Source organism: Mauremys reevesii, linkage group 5, assembly GCF_016161935.1.
Source record: "Mauremys reevesii isolate NIE-2019 linkage group 5, ASM1616193v1, whole genome shotgun sequence".
Classification (NCBI taxonomy): Eukaryota; Metazoa; Chordata; order Testudines; family Geoemydidae; genus Mauremys; species Mauremys reevesii.
The window spans coordinates 45220466-45237349 of record NC_052627.1 but is presented as its reverse complement, the minus strand read 5'-3'; the positions used below and the strand labels follow the sequence as shown (position 1 = coordinate 45237349).

At 39.6% G+C, this 16884-nt stretch overlaps 1 protein-coding gene across 6 annotated transcripts in view; it reads right to left on the bottom strand.

Moving 5' to 3' along the window:
- JADE1 (jade family PHD finger 1) overlaps positions 1-16884 on the bottom strand; it is a 97699-nt gene that overhangs the window by 37009 nt on the left and 43806 nt on the right. For 5 of the 6 annotated variants that reach the window (XM_039541456.1, XM_039541454.1, XM_039541453.1 and 2 more), the window contains exon 2: positions 14077-14154. In XM_039541456.1, the coding sequence (XP_039397390.1) occupies positions 14077-14128 (52 nt within the window). In that variant the 5' untranslated portion in view covers positions 14129-14154. Of the gene's footprint in view, positions 1-14076; positions 14155-16408; positions 16431-16884 lie in introns of those variants that run through there. The other variant, XM_039541457.1, reaches the window with a different exon arrangement.

Genomic DNA, 16884 nt, shown 5'->3' with positions numbered 1-16884 from the left:
AATGTTCTTCTCTTCCTTGTGCTGCATGAAAGATCCACACAAAACAGAGGAAAGTAACTAAGGGTGATTCATTTACGTGCAGAAAGTCAACACAAGGTTTATGTACCACTTAAGTCTCCTTTAAAACCTTAAGTGGTGCACTGGTCTTCTGCTGGACCTTAGCACAGGGGAGAATTTCACTTTGACTGGCTATCCAAGGTAAACAGTGAAACCAATCATAAAGAACTGACAAATGCACATAGCAAATGAATGGAAAAAAAACACATTAAACTATTTTTCTCTTTAATCCCTTTTAGTTATAGTATTTAGATGTTACTGTTAAAAATATAAGTAAAAATAATTCAGAGAAGTATGCTTTTCCAATTGACTGTGCCCCTGTAAGGTACACAGCCACACACACTTTTGTACCTAGTTGTCCAGATCCTAATAATTTTTCCAATCTCAAAAACATTAATGTCTGATCAACTACAGTGAGAGCTACTGAAATATTTGGCTAATTAGGTTGTTGCAGCAGCAATCTAGCAGAATTGAGATTTCTAATCCATAGGTGAATATGATTGCTGGTTTTGCTTACATATTGGGGGTTTTTTTGTTGTTTTTTTGCATTCAGGGTACTGAATGACAAACTCCATTAACAAGATGATGTTTTATTCTGTAGCTTCTGCCAGTAACACAGCTAATAACTCTGGAAGTTTGTTACAAGTTGTTCACAAGTGATGCATGCATCTGGCAAAATTAGAACAGCAGCAATGTGATATACTTCTGAATTTTTAACTGTGTGCTTTAATTCAGCTCTAGTGAGAAGTGTACATCAATTGGCGATTGACAGTAACCAAGCATATGGCTTTTTCTAAACAAGCTGCTAATGGATAGATTTTTCAGATCGTGTGTGTGTCCGTGGGAAGCTACTGGAGGTGGGTAGCAAAAATAATTATTGGCATATCTTCTGTCTCTATTTGTTTCATTAATATCCTTTTGGTTAATTCAAAATATTTCTCAGCTCTGTTACTAGCAGATGCTACAAAACAAAACATCATCCTAAATGTAATTCTGTTAATCTCAATAGTGCAGAACATTACAGCTAGGTCATTGACCTGACCTCTTAGTGCTGCATGGAGACTCAAATCCTATCACCATTTCTTAAATCTTAATACTACTTCCTAAATTGCTCTGACATGCTTATGTTAATATAGAAACTTTACACTAGATTCCCCATTCTGGGAGGAATAATTCAAATTAGACCAGACCACTACAGAGTATTTGTGGTTGATATTTTCTCCCAAAAATCTTATCACTTCCTAAAATGAAGGACAGTACAAAGTTTCTTACATAATTCAAGAATGACTGTTTCCTCCCAACCCTACATTTTAGCTGATGAATATATAGTGTAACCTTTTAGTAACAGGTACCAGTGGGGCTTCTGATTTTTTTCCTGGCCAATAGAACAGGCTGTTTGTAATACCATGCAATAAATGTGGGGGGACTTCTGGCTGAATTAAGATTTTACTGACCATTAGGACAGGCAACTGTAGTTAACAAGTGACCACTGGCACGCGTTTCATTTTAATAGGGAAAAACATCCAATTAATGAATAAACAAACACATAATAAATAACTATTAAGCGTGCAGTATAACAGATGCAAACATCAACAGATTTAGATAACATCATTTAGAAACACAAATGCAACAAATTAAAGGAGCAAAAGAAGTGACACAACAGGACTAAATATAACTACTCCCCATAATATGTGAAAGGAAAGATCTGATTCTACTCCTAATGAAATCAATGGCAAGACATCATTGGAGTCAATGGAACAAGGATCAAGCCACAGCATTTCAACAAACGGGGTTTGACTAGTTAAATCTGTCCATTCCTTCGGTAACCCAGTAACAATAATATTGAAATAACAAAAAAAACCAAAAAGGGAAAAGAAGGAAGCATGAAAGGCAAATCACTGAAAGAAAAAGTTCACAGGCAATTACAGATATTTCACTGATAAATTACCTGATTTTTATGTCCAATTACATGTACTGAAGGACATTCCTGGATTACAGGAAAGTGGTTACCTGTCATTGCTAAAATAAAAGTTGTGGAGCAGGTCTAGAAACAATGTGGTGCTTGTGTATCATATGCGCTGTAGATAAACTTAAGAACACATGAATCTGTATTTTAGAGAGATTCTTGGTATTTTTCAGACAAAACAAATCCTCAGTATTTAAGTCACACAACTTCTATGTAACCAATGTATTTCTAAAAAATAGTTTTCTCCCACCAGTAATTCACACATTTCCCCAGTTTCAGAGAAAAAAGCACAAGACAGTGACCGAGACTGGCAAGCCATCAAAGATCAAGACAATGTTTTACAGTTAAACTCCAGTCTTTGTAAAAAAAAAAAAAAAAAATCAACCAATCAAATCGAGATATCAAAAGTCTGCACCACTCGGGGTTTTACACATAAAACATTCCTAACTAAACAATTTACCTTTGGGAAAATCTTTCTTGTATACTACATGAATTAATTCTATAACAGACAGAAGATTAATGACAAACGGTAACTCCATCACAGTTGTTGTACATGCCAAAATCCACGTTCTATAGTGAATATGAAATACACAATTCCAACACACAGAGTGTAGCAGCCATTGCAGCACATCAACCTGGGTATAGAAACCATGGAGAAGTAATGAAAATTGGAATCCTTCATCCTAACATCTCTTTCCTTCTACGAGTGGGCCAAATTGTTCTGTGGGCAGCTTGACCCTAAAATACATCTTCATAAGCCTGGTTTACAAGTTAATGGGAAATCTTTTTAACTAACGGAGGACCATGACACTTTATTATGGGCAGTGAGAGGATGGTCTGATCAAAGTACTGCATTTAACCTACAAATAAAATCACAGTGATACACTTTAAGTCTTCAGAACTAACAAAGCATTACCCAAAATACACAATCCAATCAGCATTAGAAAATCAGATATAAATATATACTTCCTATTAACAGGCAATGTATGTATTCAAGCAGCTAACATTAACACCTACTGGGAGTTAAGCATACAAATCATCCAGGTATTACTGGGAACAGAGACCCCTAAGAAACTCCTTTTTTAAACCAAAAAAAATTTCTCATGGGTGTCAGAGTGGGTTCTATCAGTCTGTTTGGGCCTGATCCAACAACTCCTACTGATGTCAGTGCAAAAATCCCATTGATTTTAATGAGAGGCGAATCAGCCCCTTACTTCAAGTCTGCATTTTGTTTTCCCTCCATCAGAAAACTTATTTAACTAGGCATAATTAAAAATAAATGGACAGTCTCTGGTTAAGAGAAGCAAGGCTTTGGCAGACCACAGCACTGGAGAGACAAGGAATAAGGCTGATAGGAAGATAAACGTAGAGCAACTTTCCTATATTATCTTCAGAGACTACGTGCCTGACATTAGCCAAAGCCATATCTTTTTTTCGCTTCTACACGGTTAATGAAATTACAAAATACAGCTCCTTTAGTATTAGTAGAAAACTGTGATCAAGAAATTAGAGAAGAGACATATGTTTCACACTTGTGAAAAAAAATAGAATTTTTAAAAGGAAAAGAAAAAATGATTGTCTCTAACTATATCACTTTGTGAAATGGCCACTCAAAAATATGTTTTGATTTTAGAAAGCCCACTAAAACAGAAAAGTCCTTAGCGCTACCAAAGCACATCCAAAATCTTAGCAAATTCTCCCCATCATCCAATATTCCACTCAGCATGAAGATATTCAGTTATACTGTATATCAGGGGTCGGCAACCTTTCAGAAGTGCTGTGCCGAGTCTTCATTTATTCACTCTAATTTAAGGTTTCGCGTGCCAGTAACACATTTTAACGTTTTTAGAAGGTCTCTTTCTATAAGTCTATAATATATAACTAAATATTGTTGTATGTAAAGTAAATAAGGTTTTTAAAATGTTTAAGAAGCTTCATTTAAAATTAAATAAAATGCAGAGCCCCCCGGACCGGTGGCCAGGATCCGGGCAGTGTGAGTGCCACTGAAAATCAGCTTGCGTGCCGCCTTCGGCACACGTGCCATAGGTTGCCTACCCCTGCTGTATATCATGCATAACACTGTTGTAAAACCACCTGTAAGGCATCCAGCAGTGTCCCAAAAGAGCTAGAGGCTGCTACAACTTCTGAACACTTCAAAGCTTGAGAACACTGGGAGTCTGAACACACTTTTCTTACCATTAAATACAACTCTGCAATCACTAAACCAAGCAGCACAACAGTGCAAAACATTTCTGACATGGATGCTTGCCTGGCTGCTATTTTTGCTAAGTGCTGGCATTTCCAGCTGCCTACACTTTTTCCAGACTCGCTTTGAGGTAGAGTAGACACTGCTGCCAACACTACACTCTGTCAGAAAGATCTGCAGCCTGAGAAGTAAAAGGAAATGCTTAGTCTCCCTGTCTGCTGCCTGAGCTGCCACTCTTCACAGTAAAGCCTTGTTTCGGGCATACCTCAACTGGCCAATGGTCAAACTACAGGATAAAGAACCCACATGAGGGGCACAAAGTAAACAGCAGAAGAGTTTCTGAGGCTAATTTCCCCATTCTACTTAGTAAAGACATAGCTGCACATGTATAAGTCCTCATATCATTTCCTATATATAGGGCCCTACCAAATTCACAGCCATGAAAAACACATCAGGGACTCTGAAATCTGGTTTCTCCCCATGAAATCTTGTCTTTTGTGTGCTTTTACCCTATACTGTAGAGAGTTCAGAGGAGGAGACCAGCATTTCTCAAATTGGGTGTCCTGACCTCACAGGGAGTAGCACGGGGTCACAAAGTTATTTTAGGGGGTTGAGGTATTGCTACCCTTACTTCTGTGCTGCCTTCAGAGCTGAGTGGTTAGAGAGAAGCGGCTGTTGGCTGGACACCCAGCTCTGAAGGCAGCGCCCTGTCAGCAACAGCGCAGAAATAAGGGTGGCGATACCATATCATGCCATCCTTACTTCTGTGCTGCCACCTTCAGAACTGGGTGTCCGGAGAGTGGCAGCGCTGACTGAAGGCCCAACTCTACAGGCAGCAGCGCAGAAGTAAGGGTGGCAACACCATACCATGCCATCCTTCCTTCTGTGCCGCTGCTGGCGGTGGCTCTGCCTTCAAAGCTGGGCTCCCAGCCAGCAGCCACCGCTCTTCAGCTGCCCAACACCGCCGCCAGCAACAGCAGTGCAGAAGTAAGGGTAGAAATACTGCAATCCCCCTATAATAACTTTGCAAACGCCCCCACAACTCCTTTTTGGGTCAGGACCCCTACAATTACAACACCGTGAAATTTCAGATTTAAATAGCTGAAATCATGAAATTTATTATTTTTAAATTCCTATGACCGTGAAATTGACCAAAATGGACCATGACCATTATCTGTGCCAGGGAAGATAATGGAGCAAGTAATTAAGGAAATCATCTGCAAACACCTGGAAGGTGGTAAGGTGACAGGGAATAGCCAGCATGGATTTGTAAAGAACAAATCGTGTCAAACCAATCTGATAGCTTTCTTTGATAGGATAACGAGTCTTGTGGATAAGGGAGAAGCGGTGGATGTGGTATACCTAGACTTTAGTAAGGCATTTGATACGGTCTCACATGATATTCTTATCGATAAACTAGGCAAATACAATTTAGATGGGGCTACTATAAGGTGTGTGCATAACTGGCTGGATAACCGTACTCAGAGAGTAGTTATTAATGGTTCCCAATCCTGCTGGAAAGGTATAACAAGTGGGGTTCCACAGGGGTCTGTTTTGGGACCGGCTCTGTTCAATATCTTCATCAATGACTTAGATATTGGCACAGAAAGTATGATTATTAAGTTTGCAGATGATATCAAACTGGGAGGGATTGCAACTGCTTTGGAGGACAGGGTCATAATTCAAAATGATCTGGACAAATTGGAGAAATGGTCTGAGGTAAACAGGATGAAGTTTAATAAAGACAAATGCAAAGTGCTCCACTTAGGAAGGAAAAATCAGTTTCACACATACAAAATGGGAAGAGATTGTCTAGGAAAGAGTACGGCAGAAAGGGATCTAGGGGTTATAGGGGACCACAAGCTAAATATGAATCAACAGTGTGATGCTGTTGCAAAAAAAGCAAACATGATTCTGGGATGCATTAACAGGTGTGTTGTGAACAAGACACGTGAAGTCATTCTTCCGCTCTACTCTGCGCTGGTTAGGCCTCAACTGGAGTATTGTGTCCAGTGCTGGGCACTGCATTTCAAGAAAGATGTGGAGAAATTGGAGAGGGTCCAGAGAAGAGCAACAAGAATGATTAAAGGTCTAGAGAACATGACCTATGAAGGAAGGCTGAAAGAATTGGGTTTGTTTAGTTTGGAAAAGAGAAGACTGAGAGGGAACATGATAGCAGTTTTCAGGTATTTAAAAGGGTGTCATCAGGAGGAGGGAGAAAACTTGTTCACCTTAGCCTCTAAGGATAGAACAAGAAGCAATGGGCTTAAACTGCAGCAAGGGAGGGCGGACATTAGGAAAAAGTTCCTGTCAGGGTGGTTAAACACTGGAATAAATTGCCTAGGGAGGTTGTGGAATCTCCATCTCTGGAGATATTTAAGAGTAGGTTAGATAAATGTCTATCAGGGATGGTCTAGACAGTATATTTGGTCCTGCCATGAGGGCAGGGGACTGGACTCGATGACCTCTCGAGGTCCCTTCCAGTCCTAGAATCTATGAATCTATGAATGAATTTGGTAGGGCCCTCCCTATCTATGACTACTAAAGAAGTTAATACTCAGTCCAGTGGTCTAATTAAAAAAAAAGACTGAAAATGAACAATATAAAAGGTATTTTACATGCAGTTTGAAAACAGGTGCCTCATTTTTCTCATCTTTCATCACCATTTGACTTAGTTCTCTCCAGAAGCTACTTTGCAGACTTTTTTGTCCCAGAAAACATAGATCATCTTCTGTACTGCAAGTCATCTAGGCCAAAACTTTCAACTGTGAGAGCCTAAAATCAAGCATCTAAATCCATATTTAACCACTAAACTAATAAGACCTCATTTCTGAGGTGATGATCATGGGATGTCAATGGAAGTTGTACACAGTTCTGAAAATCAGGCCTTGGATGTCTCTGATTGTGCCCTCAGAAATTAAGATACCTGTAATTATGGGTCAATTTTGGACATTGTATCCAAACAGTTTGGTTGGGTTTAAAATGGCTGTAAGCACACCTTTAGAGTTGGAAATCTCTTCACTTTGCCTAAGTAATAGGCCCCCCATATAGGGGGAAAGGATTCTCTGCATCTCAAACAAAATCCCCTTTTGTCATCTGACAACATATTTGTTTCAGTTCCTTTCCAGATAATTTATTACAATGACCAAATATCCATTAGTAGTAGCCACATTCTTCAGATGGATTCTTCATAGGGAAGTTAGGATACACATTGCCTCCTCATCAGAACCTATATTAAATAAATCAGTATTGTTTACCTTGGATTCTGCTATGTCCTGGTTACCTATAGGGACGACCAGGACTTTGATATTAGAGTGCAATTCTGATTACATTGCATTTCAGCTAGCGTCTCCAAGCAAATGAACTTCTCATTGAGATCCCAGGTCTGGTGTTAATTAGGTATTAGCTCTAAATCCTTTGAATCTTTTCTACCTAACTTTCGGCTTTAATGGCCTGTCTTTCTGCAATGACAACCTGTGCTGAATATGCCTCTGATTTTGCTTCCATGTTAGATAGTGTGTATCAGTGGTCCCCAACCTTTTTGTCTGGTGGGCGCCAGACGAAGGACCATGGCGGCAGTTGAGCATCCGCTGAAATGCTGCCGAATTTCGGCGGCGACACCGCTCAATGACGTCGCTTGTTGGTGGCAAGCGTCGTCATCAAGAGGTGTCACCGCCGAAATGCTGCCGAAATTCAGCGGCATTTCGGCGGATGCTCAACCACCAGCCAGGACATGGGCACATTTAGATGCCCCCACGGGCGCCATGGCACCCACAGGCACCGCGTTGGGGACTGCTGGTGTATAGTGTAGAGTGCTCACCATTAACAGCTTCAATATGTACATCTTCCACAGAGTTTCACATCTTATCTGAAGATGTATAGGGCAGGGAATATGCCTTCTTAAAGTGCCTAATATATTTTTGGCACTGTAACATAATAAACAGTAATCTGAAAGACTGCACCTTCAGGAGCATACTGCCTTTACGTAGTGTGCTTGGACATCAGCTCAGTACTACTGAAAAGGACAAGCATCATTTAATGGATCAGCCATCACTATGGATACAACTTTGTCATGGTAAAAATAAATAAAATTCATGGCACAATCATGGCAAAAAATAGATAATTCACATGGTGGTCACGGCAATCGTGTGGACAATGCCAGTTAGTTCACTTTGGTCTAATATTCCTCTTTGAAACGGGACTAAAACAAATTAAATGAACAAACTGTTAATGTGCAGCAGCTGATCAAAACGAAGGAACTTTTAATACACGGTAGCTGATCAAAGCAAATGAATAAACTGTTACTGTGGACCCTGCTGCCGCACATTAACAGTTTGTTAGTCACTTCGATCTAGTCCTGTTTCAAAGAGGACTAGATCACAGCAAATTAATGAATTATTAATGCACCACAACTGATCCAAGCAAACAGACTGTTAATGCGTGGCAGCAGGGTCCATATAAATGGCAACATTCATGGTTTCATGGCAATGGTAACTGCCGTGACATAATCATATCCTTAATCATCAATGTGAGTTTTCCTTACAAGACTCCTATTCAAATACTGAGCATACCCAATTTTGTTTAGGTTGTAAGATCTGACAAGATCACATAGCGATATGGATGCAAATACAGACGGTACCCAAACAGACACTGAAAATCTGCAATTAAATTAACAATAAAACTTCAGAAACACAAGGTAGGTAAGGTAGTATCTTTCATTGGACCAACTTATTTTGTTGGAAGGGACAAGCTTTTGAGCTTCACAGAGGTTGGTCCAATAAGATGTGTTACCTCACCTACCTTGTCTCCTCATATCCTGCAACCAGCATGTCTACAACAACATTGCAAATAAAACGTCAGAAATTACTGCAGTGGAATTACATCACAATAGGAAAGAACTAAAGTGGGCCCTGTGAGTATGAAATGTCCCATGGGATCCATGAGTTCTCCACACTTTTAGAGGAGTGGCACAAAATGAGATATGTGCATATGCAAGGTCACGTGTGCATTGTCAAAGATAATAAAATATTCAGATGTATACTGCTGAGAGAGGAAAGAACAGGAGGGGACCTGCGATAACTTACTGTGGATAGTGTACATTCACCATTTTAGCGCCGCACGTAGTGTAATTGTGTGAAATTGCTGTAAAGACACCACAGGGATCATACGGTTCAAGAGCAGTAATTGGACAGTTATTGATGACATTTTATTTTTGTGCAACATAGACATTGATTAGAGAGGGGAGGCTGTTGCTTTTTATGTTTTGATGATGTGTGTTTTTTCATCACAAGGATTATCAGATCATAATATGCCACTACAATTATTATTATTGTAATGATGTGCCAATTGAGATGAGGTTGATGGATTAGCAAATCCTCCAGAAGAAAAAGCATGAGAAAGGGGATTTGGATTTGTGGAAATGTGTCTCAGGTTGTATTTGCATCCAGGCCTTTTATATAGGTAGGGCCCTGCCAAATTCATGGTCCATTTTGGTCAATTTCATGGACATAGGATTTTTAAAATTGTAAATTTCATTATTTCAGCTATTTAAATCTGAAATTTCACAGTGTTGTAATTGTAGGGGTCCTGACACAAAAAGGAGTTGTGAGGGGGTTGAAAAGTTATTGTAGGGGGAGGGTTGCAGTACTGCTACCCTTACTTCTGTGCTGCTGATGTTGCTGGTGGCGGTGCTGGGTAGCTAAAGGGCAGCAGGATGGCGTGCTACCCTTACTTCTGCACTGTTGCACTCTCCGGCCACCCAGCTGTGAAGGCGGCAGCACAGAAGTAAGGATGGCGTGGTATAGTATTGCCACCTTTATTTCTACACTGCTGCTGGCGGGACACCGCCTTTAGAGCTGAGCGCCCAGCCCACAACCGCTGCTTTCCAGCCTCCCAGCTCAGAAGGCAGCGCAGAAGTAAGGGTGGCAATACCTCAACCCCCTAAAATAACCTTGCAGCCCTTCTGCAATTCCCTTTTGGGTCAGGATGCCCAATTTGAGAAACACTGGTCTCCCCCATGAAATCTGTATAGTATAGGGTAAAAGCACACAAAAGACCAGATTTCACCGTCTGTGATGCATTTTTAATGGCCGTGAATTTGGCAGGGCCCTAGTCATAGGGTTATAGTTTCCCTGTCACTCAAACAGTATCTGGTATTATGTTTCCCATTCTCTGAGATGCATTTATACAAAATCTGAACTCATCGCCTTGCTTCTATGTATTAAGCTAAACGCAAATAATCACACCATAGTCTGCTGATTTTTACAATACAAAAAATATTAAAACACAAACTCCACCTTCACATTTAAGTCTGAATGAGTGGCAAATGCTTGTTTTTCATTCATTATTATTATTATTATTGGCTTGTGAATACGTAGGCTTCTGCACTCAGGAAAATAAAGCACCTATTCCCTTTAAGGTAAAAGCTATTTGCATGGGCATTAGTGGACAAATTAGGGTCAGCACTAAGGGGTCATCAGTGGACAAGTTAGCCCCAAATTATAACACTCGGGCTCAAACTGAAGCCAAGATGCCTGGCCACACTTTCCCATTGTGTTGTCTCTTGAAAATCCCACAACTAAAGGATGAATAGTCTAACAGTTGGGGGCCTGATCCTACCCATTAATCCCAATGGGAATTTTGCCAATTAGTTCAGTGACAGCAATGGCAAACTCTAAAGCTGTAGTACTGCACCATGCAATGTGGCATGAGAGCACGAAGCTCACTGGAGGTCAAGAGGCACTAGTGACTCTGATGAGCAGCAGATGTTAGGCAAGAGGAGTCCAACTAAGTGTTGATTAAAATTTTAATTTTTCAATTAGAAGACAGCTGTTTGAAGTGCTTTAGAATAGATTTAATTGTCTTGTGCTTCTGGAGTCTTTGAGGAGAAAAATGATTTGTAAAAAGCTTGAAATCTTTCAACAAAAAAGTAGAGGCCAAAAGTTCAGACAATTCTCTATCTAGTGCTTTATCACACAGGGAGGCTCTAGCTAAACTGCAGAATAAATGCTTTTCGCAAGTACTACTAGCAAAGCGGATCAAAGAGATTGCTGATAAAATAACTGTGTGTCTGACTCTGGAAATTAAGATAACAACTTTGACCAATGAGGTCAAAGCCTGAGGAGAAGGTGAAGCAGAGAGAGTAAGATCTCTTATCCCTCTCACTGGCAAATTTACAACTTGGAGAACAAGGCCTAAAACTATGATTCTTCAAACATTTACTACTGCTTGTGATGCTTATTATATTAATTAAGAGAGTAGCCAATGGGGAAAGAGTGGATGCATCAGTGCCAAAATGTCAATCACTGTGCTTAGTATGTGGTCCTAGTAACTCACTAGATCCTCTATTCCATGGCTTTCTGGTGAGTGGAGCTACTTGCAAGAATGTTTTGCAAATTAACTAGTCGCTTCTTGCCTGGAAACCAGGAAGATCCTGACTTCACTTAGGAGACGGGTATATGTCCAGAATAAAAGGATGTTTCTTACAGACAGTCAGAAAATGAAGCCCAGCTGTGAAGAGCTGTGTGTGTATACATACAAAGATTACCTACGAAAAAACAAATGTGGAAAATGCAATGAGCTGGTTTGGAACCACTACATCAGAGGGGATGTCCTCATGGATGCTGAAGCCTCTTAGGATGACAAGTCAGAGATTTTATCATTATGTCACACATCATCTCAGATTTTATGGGAAATTCTTGATTTGAGGTCTACAGATTAGCACAATGCCTATGTTGGATTTGTGTCTCAAACTACAAAGTAATTTTAGACCATAGTAAAGAAAAGTTAGAGTGAAGCCTAGAAAGAAAGTGCAACAAAAGCAAGAGAGAAGAAGGAAGTGGTATATACTTGAAATAATATTTGGAGAAAATATTAATAAAATCTGACAGGTATTTATCAAATAATTTAACAAATACATTTTGAACTATTTGACAAGACCTATTACTAAGTTATACTTTATCAATTTGTTAGTCAACACTGCATAATAAATAGTACATTACTGCTTTTTTCCTTTAAATCACAGTGAGCATAAAAACAGGTATTTTTATACAGTTTTTTTATCCCAGCTAGCTGTCTTAGACCTCTGACTAGCATGTATCAGACTCATTTTCTGAAAAATGAGTATAATTATTAGAAAAACACAACTTCACTTTTTAAGAGATGGATATTCCAATACATAAAGCAGTGATATAGTTAGATAAATAACAACAGATGAGTGAACTTGTTCTACTGAATTTCAGACCCAGTCAACTGTCACAGTTTGAAACTTCAACTCAAACGTTATCTAGTTCAGGTTCTACTTTAAAAAGTCCATGATACAAAGAGCAGAAAGGGGTCAGAGTAAAAACTAGATTAAGATGTAAAGTGAAAATGGCACAAATAATGATCAAAGTGAAATACAAGGAGACTGTAAAAAAGGGAATTCGGGGGCGGATGGAGAGAGAAGAAAAATTCTAATGAAAATACACTGTATATAAATTTTGAGGGTTACTCTCTATTCTCTATAGAAAGACATGTTTGCTTCTTTTTCATCTAATCTTCTTTGGAAGGATTTAAATTGTTTTAACATAATACCAAAACATTTTGTTCCCGAATCCAAAAATAGCTTAATAGATTTTTCAAAATCTCCAACTCCATGAGGTTCTCCCAGCTTTATTAAGGGGCAAAATCCCAAAAGTCCTTACTGTTTTTTTTATCTACTCCTTAATCAGGCAAACTCCTCGTAAAGACAGTTTTTCTTTTTTCACCTTCTCCACTCCTTTTTCCACACACTGATTTCCATAGCAGTTTGCCTATGTAAGGGTTAAGTTGTAGGTCCTGATATTAGGTCTACAATGGCAGATCCCCACTATTGTCAGTGAGATTCCACATGGGTGCAGGAGTCCACCTACATAGCTCCTGCTGCAGGATCAGGGCCTAAAAGCCTGATTCAAAGTCCACTGAAGTCAGTGGAAAGTCTCCCAATAACTTTCTGTTGGGTTTTGGTTTAAGCTTTAATTAAAGACCTCAGGATCTGGCCTAATAACACTTTGTCCCAGACAACATGTACCTATGTAGACCAGATTAGAACCAGGTTAATGCCTTTGACAACCGTATAAATTACAAAACCGGAGAATACAAGTAACTTGTTTGACTTGCCCAAACAAGTATCTGAGCACAATTCCCACCCCACCACTATGTCACAATTTCTTTTAAAATGAAATAATACCAATTCTCCAATAATACCAATTATCTGAACAAGTGAGATATTTTAAGTAGATCATATTAATTATGCCAAGAGACATCCATACTACTGAACAAATCAAACTCTTTTTTTCCTGAATGTATGTCATCCACTAACCAAAATAAACATAGGAAATCTCTATAATTCATTAAAAAAAGATTGTCACAAATAATTATTCTTATAAAAGTCTGAGGCAGAAGAATTTTATACAAGGAGAGTATGAAAACGTCAAAAAAAATTACAACTTTAGAGCAAACTTCTGTCCCTCTATTAAAAATAAAGCAAGTCAACAATGTCAATATCTGATGATGTGCTAATTCTGTTCTTGTAATGAAAAGCTGTATTGCTTGCACCACAAAGGACCTTTAACAAAATTCTTTGTTTCACCTTATTATCAAACACTCTATAATGAACAGCAAGTCTTGGGGCATCCTGTTATATACAGCTCACCTATTCTGAAAATATTTTATTTTAGAACAGTTTCCTAATATTTGTGCTCTCCCTCAACTTTCTGTGACCCAGCTGCTATGCAAAATACCTCCGTTATGTAAAATATTACATTAAAATATGGTTTCAACAAACTCATAACCTAGTGCTCTCCAAGCACAACAAAGGAGCACTTACTGCCATTGTCATCAGAATCCTCACTGCTGCTAGGAAGCCGACCTCGTTTCATGATCTCCACGGGAAACAGCTGGTGGCCTGTAAAGCAATGAGACAGCACTTAACCCAAGATAACACACAACCAGCAAGTTGTGTTTCAGATGGCATTCCAGGATTTACAGCACACAAATGAAAACAAACAGCTTTAAATAGCATTTAAAATATAAATAGTAAACATCCAAATGATGAGTAATTAGACATATATCATATGGGCAGTGAAAATGTGGTTTAAGGAGGTGTGATGACGGTCCTGTGGTCACATTCATCTCAAGAAGCAAAAGCATATTTTTGTGTTTTCAGAAGTCTACAGTAGGTGAAGACCTACAGTAAAAGTACTCAAACTGGTTAGATTTTCCTCCACCTCATTGTGGCTCTAGATTAGCAATAAAAATATAGTATTATTGCCTCTGTAAATATGTAGATTGGCTGATATGTTTTTAAAACAATTTTAGTCCTGGTGGAAGGTGCCAGCCTAACAGCACTGGAGAAGCAAGGAGCTGGGAGCAGCAATGCAGGCTTCCCCTCTCTAACCAGCTCATGTGCATCAATCATGCTCTAGAAGAGAAGTTCTCAAACTATGGTCCGCGGACCCAAGCTCCATTCTGGTGGTCCATGGATAGTTCCCTCTAAGGTGCGCGCCTGGGCAGCTGCACATGAGAGAATGAAGGGCCACCCACCTAATTAGTGGGGGCTCAGGCGTGGCTCCACTAATTAGCAGCCTGGCCCCTGGAGATGATGCACATGTAAGGTGAGGTGGTAGCCTTGGGCGAAATAGGGAGTAGGTGGGAGGGGACAGTAGGATGAGAAGAGGGGGTGGGGGGAATTTGAGACGTGCAGGACTACGGCAGCCAGAGAAAAAAGTGATTTTCCCCTGCTCCAGGACTGCGGCTGCAGGGGAGAGACGGCCCTCCTTCCCAGCCTCAGCTCTGTGGCTGCTGCGGTGGGGGAGAAACCCCCCTCCTCCTTCCCAGCCCCAGCTCAGGGACTGCTGCAGTGGGGGAAGAGAGGGAGAGATCCCCTTCTTCCCAGCCCCAGCTCGGGGGCTGCCGCAGCAGGGGAGAGAGGGAGAGATCAGCCAAAGCGCTTTATAATAGTTAGCTAATGGTACAAACAACATTTGGGAAGATCATTAAGTGTTCCGCCGAGACACTCTGCCATTTTCAAGTGGTCCGCGAAAAAAAAGTTTGAGAACCACTGCTCTAGAAGAAACCACCTCTGTGATGACAGAACAATTCCCTCCTCCCAAGCATGCTTTTATATTACCCTCTCTGGCCTAATACCAAATGTTATGCTGGCTTCTTTGATGCAGCATGCCTGTTATGTAGGAGCTAGACAGACCTCCCAACTCGTTATAAAGAGGCTGCTAGGAAGCTGTCAGATGGCAATGACTTTCAGTAACTATCAAGCTGAGCTGCCCTGAACCCACTGACTTAAGATACACAACTTTTCACCTCTAATACCAACACCCCAAGCAGAGGTGATATGTTCTAATGCTTTATGATGTGGAATAATTCTAAATTTAATTTTCTTTAGTCTTCAATAGCTGGTGAACATTGACATGTAAAAGCCCATAAAAACTGAAGTTAAAAAGTGGAAACAACATGACATGACAAGTGTAGCAAAGCATGTTCCCCATGAGTTAAATTGACAAGTACTCTAGAGTGTACATCAAATTCCAAGAGTCTTCATTTGCCATGTATCAACTGCAGTGACAATGAGAACTGGGTGATGCATTAGCACCAAAATGCCAATGCACACCTCCCAGGGGCAGATTCAGAAATCAGCTGCCTAAGGTTTCTGATTCTTACTTGGTGCAAAAAATCTAAACCCGGTATTCTCATATAAATTGGGATTTCCTAAGAACCTTTCAGCAAAACAGCTCCATGCTGTAGGGGCCAGTGGAAGAAATAGCTTCAATACATAACCAGGTTGAGAGAGACAAATATGTCTCATTGCAGTAAAACTGCTGTTAGTACTTTCAACTTTTGTAAGAACAATTCCCACTTGAAAAGAGGGAAGTCTTGACCAAAACCTGCTGATAGTCCCAATAAAACCATACAAATACCTTCTCAAACAAAATGATTCATATACAGAAAGGCGTATGGGTTTTTTTGCTTAATTAACTCCCACTTTATCATCATTGAAAGATCTTGATTAATGAAAGCCACAATTATCTTTTACTTCTCCAGGGAACCTGGTACAATAATAAGGGTTGATGCACTGGAGGATTTTCCTCCTTTGTGGCACTATGTAAAATCAATAAGATTGATTTATCTAACCCAAAGTGACTTACCGTTATCAGAAATTAGAGTGAATATGGCTGTCTTTGAAATGCACGGTGGTTTTATGTTGCAAATGTTTGTCCACTAAAAGTTAATATGAAACCAAATAGCTAATTTCATCATGACTTTTCATAACTATTTCAGAGGGCAACATATATTCAGAGGAGAATATGTAATTGATTATTATTCTATCTTCCCCCATGTAATTTCAGAGGTGAAAGAATAATAATCAGTTACACAATCTCCCACAATTATATTATTAAACTCTTTCTGAATCAACAATTTTAGAATAAACTAGAACTTTATGCATTTAATAGACAGATACAAATATCAAGTTCAAAATACACGAGTCAGGCAGCAGCCACCAAGTTTGGATATAGATTTGGATTAAGTTCAAAGGTTTCAGATCCAGGATTTGGTATGACCCATTATAAAGAAAGTTAATTTGCAAAATTCAGATTCAAATCCCCCAAAAAGTCTTAGGAAA